Raw genomic sequence first — 4,702 nt, forward strand, 5'->3', positions numbered from 1 at the left:
CTGCTAACTTTGGGCGTGGTTACAATTGATTGGAGAATAAAACAAATGGAAAAAAAGATGATTCTTTGTAATTTGATAAAAGTGCTTTTTTGAGACTGATTCTAGACTTGAACTTGACTGTGTTTATAATCACTGCACCTAGACTGTAGGCTGATGCATTTCATAAGAGCGTTATAACAACATCTCTGTTCAGTCCTATGTACTAATAATATCTGTCATGTGTTACCGTTCCGGATAGAAAAATCCGACCCGAGGGCACCTGCGTTGCCAGGTAACGAGGCTTGCCGAGTTACCGGCTACGCAGCGTGCCCGAGGGTCGGATTTTTCTCTCCAGAACGGACACACATGATAGATATTTTTTCTAGCATACCTTAAATTACATTTTTATGTGAAGAAAATACATAAGAAAGCGCGCTTTGTACATTTCACCAAAAAGCGCGTGCGATCGTGTTTACTGACGTCATGACGCGCAGTAATTTGTAATCATTGCATACGTCAATAAGTTCCTTCGCTATCACGTCTTTTAAGGGTTATTTTGTTTTGTTTTTAAGGAATATGTTTTTTAAAGTTAATGTTAATGGAACTTATCTATTGAAATCAAATAACTATGGTTACATTAAGTGTTTAATAAAAGAAATTGAAAGTATTACGTCACAGCGCGTGACTCGTCTGGCATGGGGGGATGCCAGATGGAGTTTTCCAGCACGGCTGAATTTACCGGAAATGCCTATCCGGTGTGCTAGAAATAAGGGTAATTGATGCCAGAACTGAGGAAATATGTTTGTACATTGTGCAACAGAGTTGATTGACATGTTTAACATGGCTTTAAATGAACTGAAATAAGATGGGAGTTTTATGTCCAAAATATACAGGACTATGTATTAAACTCTAAATTGTACATGTAGGTAGTATATGTTGATGTTTATATTTCCAGTTGCATGACATAACTGTATTGATGTTTAAAAATACAAAGCCTGTCCACAAACTTTACAAACAGCCCTTGTTTATGTTCGTGTTTATATTTGCAGCTGCGTGACCCACCCCAGGAGGGCATGTTTGTGTTTGGTATCTACATCTGGGGTTGCGCCTGGGACAAGACCACTGGGGAGCTACAGGATGCCCCGCCCAAGTCAGGCTACGCCACACTGCCCGTTGTCCACCTCACCTGCTGGCCATCCAATGAGAAGCCACTTTTACAGGACTCCAACCGCGCTGCGGAGAACTACCAGTGCCCAGTGTACGCTTCTCGTATTGCGACCCGGGAACAAATTATGGAGCTTGACGTGCGGCGGGAGGGAATCCCGTCCACCCGGTGGGCTCTGCGTGGTTTGTCTGCCACAATCAGACCATACTAGACTATTTAAGTGGATGAGCAAAGATAACTTTGCTTTAGCATCTGGTCACATAAGGACACCAAGATGGCCTTTATTTATTGACTGAACATATCAATTGTTGTATAATTCTACCACTCTGTGAGATTCTAAGTGTGCAAAATCTATATTCATATTTATAAATCTGTAAGAAGTCTGTTTTAAACGAAATGAGGGAGCTTAAATATAAACTGACTTTGTACTGTTTCACTTTTGTCAATTATGTGATAAAATCTGTGATATTTACCCATAGATGTATATCTTGATATATGTATATATATGATATTTATCCCAATTGGAGTGAAATATTCCTAGGTTAGTGGGTTGAATAGATATATTGGTTTAGTTTTGACAGTTTCTTCAATACCTAACTTCAAAAACATCTCTTCAATACTTACAGTTTTAAACCAGCATTGCAGTGGTCGAAATTAACACAAGCTCTGCACTGGTAAAATGTCTTCCGGGCTTGCTCATATTCTGAATTTTATATAGCAGAGCTTGTTAAAAACTTTAATGCCAAGCAATAGTATACAAATTCAGGCTTGTTCATCCAAAAGTCTTATTTCAATGACTGGTATAGTATTTCAACTGCCATACCTAATTCAGATGTTAGTTCTGGTGCATTAAGTTTTTCGTAATTGTTTTACATGGAACATATCAGATCTGGTGAAGTAACTGTTGCATCATTGTGATTTTGTTTTCAAAATTTTGGTTTTGACAATCTATAATCTTCCCCCTTTAGCGAGCATGTTTGTTGTGTAAAAATGGCATATCTGATATTATGATTTGATGACACATATCGAGAATTACTATAATTCTTGAATCTTGCATACATACCATTTTAGGGGGTTATGGCAAAATGTATTTTTTCTACTTTTTTATTGAATGCCACTGAAAACCTTCTTTTATTTTCACTTGTTTATTCATATATTTGTTATTGCGTGTTCATGGTGTTGAAAACTTGAAAGTATTTAATTTGTTTTTTTATTGATTATTATTTATGTTTCTTATTTATGTAAATATTTGATATGGTTTTCATTATTATATTTATTTAAAATTCTGTGATGTCGAGCAACCCCTGCCAAACTTTATACGAGTGCTGCTGACATTGTGTCCGTCTTAAATCCACAAATCCGTCCGAATATTTTGAAAAGATTTGTTTTACATTGGGTCTTTTTTCAAAAACAATTAGTTTTATGTATATTCTCAGATTTGTTGAGTTTACTTTTCTCATCAAGTGCAAATGATAATTCTTGTAAAATTACATTTCTAGTATGATACATGTATGCTGTACAACTGAATGTTGTGCCAAATACCTACACCAGTTTCACAGTTACCCTCATAGCTGTGATTTTGGTTCAGCACAAAGGATATTAGTTAATACAACTGTGGAATACTAGCATAGGTGCAAGAAAATTTGTATAAAAGTATTTCTTTAAGCTCGTCAGTTTTTTCAAAGACTAAAAAGTTGACATATCATCATAGGCTTGGTGTCGGCATGGCTTCGTCAATAGTGCAGAAAGTTTAACCATGGCCAAAACTCAGCAACCTTCAAATTTTGCGAATGAAACTTGATACATGTGTTGCCAGTAGTAATAAGCCGACTTAATTGTCCAAAACCTCCATTTTTCAACTGAGTAAAAATGATGAGCGTTAACATTCACTCTTGATTATTTTTGTAGACTAGTTGCCAAATACGTATATATGTACATGTAAGTACTTGAAGTATTGTTCAAGAAATAATTGTTTGTTGAAATTTTTAAGGTGAAATAAAACTGTTATGCAAAATTGTTCTTTCTCTTTATTTCGATGTTACTGAAAATGCAAGACCATCAGCCAAAATGAGTCCTGTGTACGCTATCATGCTATTAAGAAACAAGAGCTGTCACTGTTAGTGACGAATGCCCCCGAAATGGTAATCAAGTGTGATTCAAAGGCCTGAAAGAAAGGAAACAAAAAAGCAATGAAATGTGTGGATAAAGAAATGTTTGTAAACAAGTGGAATATATAAAACAAACATGAGCTGTCACAGTATGTGACGAATGCCCTCAAATGTGACATTGACCTATGAAAAAGGTCAGTACATGAAAAGTTGATCTTGCCTTTACGTGTCAAATACATATGTCAAGTTATTTCAAATTGCCTCTGAACATAAAAAATACCACCCATACTTGACAACCTACACTCATATTCAGCGTTCCATTGTGAATAATTATCTAAGTGTATCTTTCACCTTAGAGGTAGAGACATGGGTCTTGCACATGACACGTCATCTTGGTATGTCAAACACATGTGGCAAGTTATTTTAAAATCTGTTCATACAAGAAAAAGTTACAGCCCAGACACGACAACCTATACTCTATGTCCTTATATGCAGCATTCCATTGTGAATCAACACCAAGTGTGACCCTGACCTTAGAGGTGGGGACACAGGTGGTGCAGAGGACACATCATCTTGGTATTTCAAACACATGTCAAATTATTTTATTATCTGTCCATACAAGAGAAAGTTATTGCCCGGACACGACCACCTATACTCTGATGTCCTTATATGCAGCATTCCATATAAAACAAACAAGAAGTTTGACCTTGACTTTAGAGGTAGGGAAACAGGTTTTGCAAGTCTTGGTATGTTGAACGCATGTGGCAAGTTATTTCAAAATTTGTCCATACAAGAACGTTACAGTTCAGACACAAGAAATTGAGCCGAATGCACAGACAGACGGTGCAATTTTAATATGCCCACCTTTAGGGGTATAAAAATCAACTTTTGATAAGATTACTTATAAGGCAACAAAAATAATCTTTTGTTGCAAAATCGAAATAAATCAGCTGAAAAGCTGCACTTGGCATGAATTGGCAAGTGTCCCTTAAAGCTTACCGAGGCTAGGTTTTTGTTTGCTGGGACTGTGAAGGTCACAGTAAAAAGGGCCATACCTTTTTTCTTTAATGTATAACATCATGACAATCTCATACTTGAACAACTTCCAGGATTTTTTAAAGGATATTCAGCTACTATCAAAGATAGGGGGTGACTGGTCCAAATATTATTTACATGTAATAGACAATTGGTTAATTAGTTAGGTCCATGTTTTATCCTTCATAGTTACAATATTGCCCATTTGTACGGCCATCTACTGGCACTAGTGTCATTTATGCTTCGGTGTAGCACCTTTTTTCCAAGAAATTATTCATTTAAAATTAACATGGATTTTTCTAAAGACAGATTAACCTTCCTGGCTCTTTCTGTATTGGTGAACTTGTTTTATTTTTAAACGAATCCTCAGAATTCTAGTGAGTGATATTTCAAGGTTAAAATAGAACAAACAAAA

At 36.1% G+C, this 4,702-nt stretch overlaps 1 protein-coding gene across 28 annotated transcripts in view; it reads left to right on the forward strand.

Moving 5' to 3' along the window:
* Positions 1-3,152, forward strand: part of LOC128236579 (uncharacterized) — a 121,714-nt gene extending 118,562 nt beyond the window's left edge. For all 28 annotated transcript variants that reach the window (XM_052951529.1, XM_052951518.1, XM_052951531.1 and 25 more), the window contains one exon: positions 1,029-3,152. In XM_052951529.1, coding sequence (XP_052807489.1) covers positions 1,029-1,355 — 327 coding nt within the window. In that variant the 3' untranslated portion in view covers positions 1,356-3,152. The remainder of the gene's footprint in view (positions 1-1,028) is intronic.
* Positions 3,153-4,702: the final 1,550 nt, after the last annotated feature.

This window comes from Mya arenaria, chromosome 6, assembly GCF_026914265.1.
Source record: "Mya arenaria isolate MELC-2E11 chromosome 6, ASM2691426v1".
NCBI classification, from domain to species: domain Eukaryota; kingdom Metazoa; phylum Mollusca; class Bivalvia; order Myida; family Myidae; genus Mya; species Mya arenaria.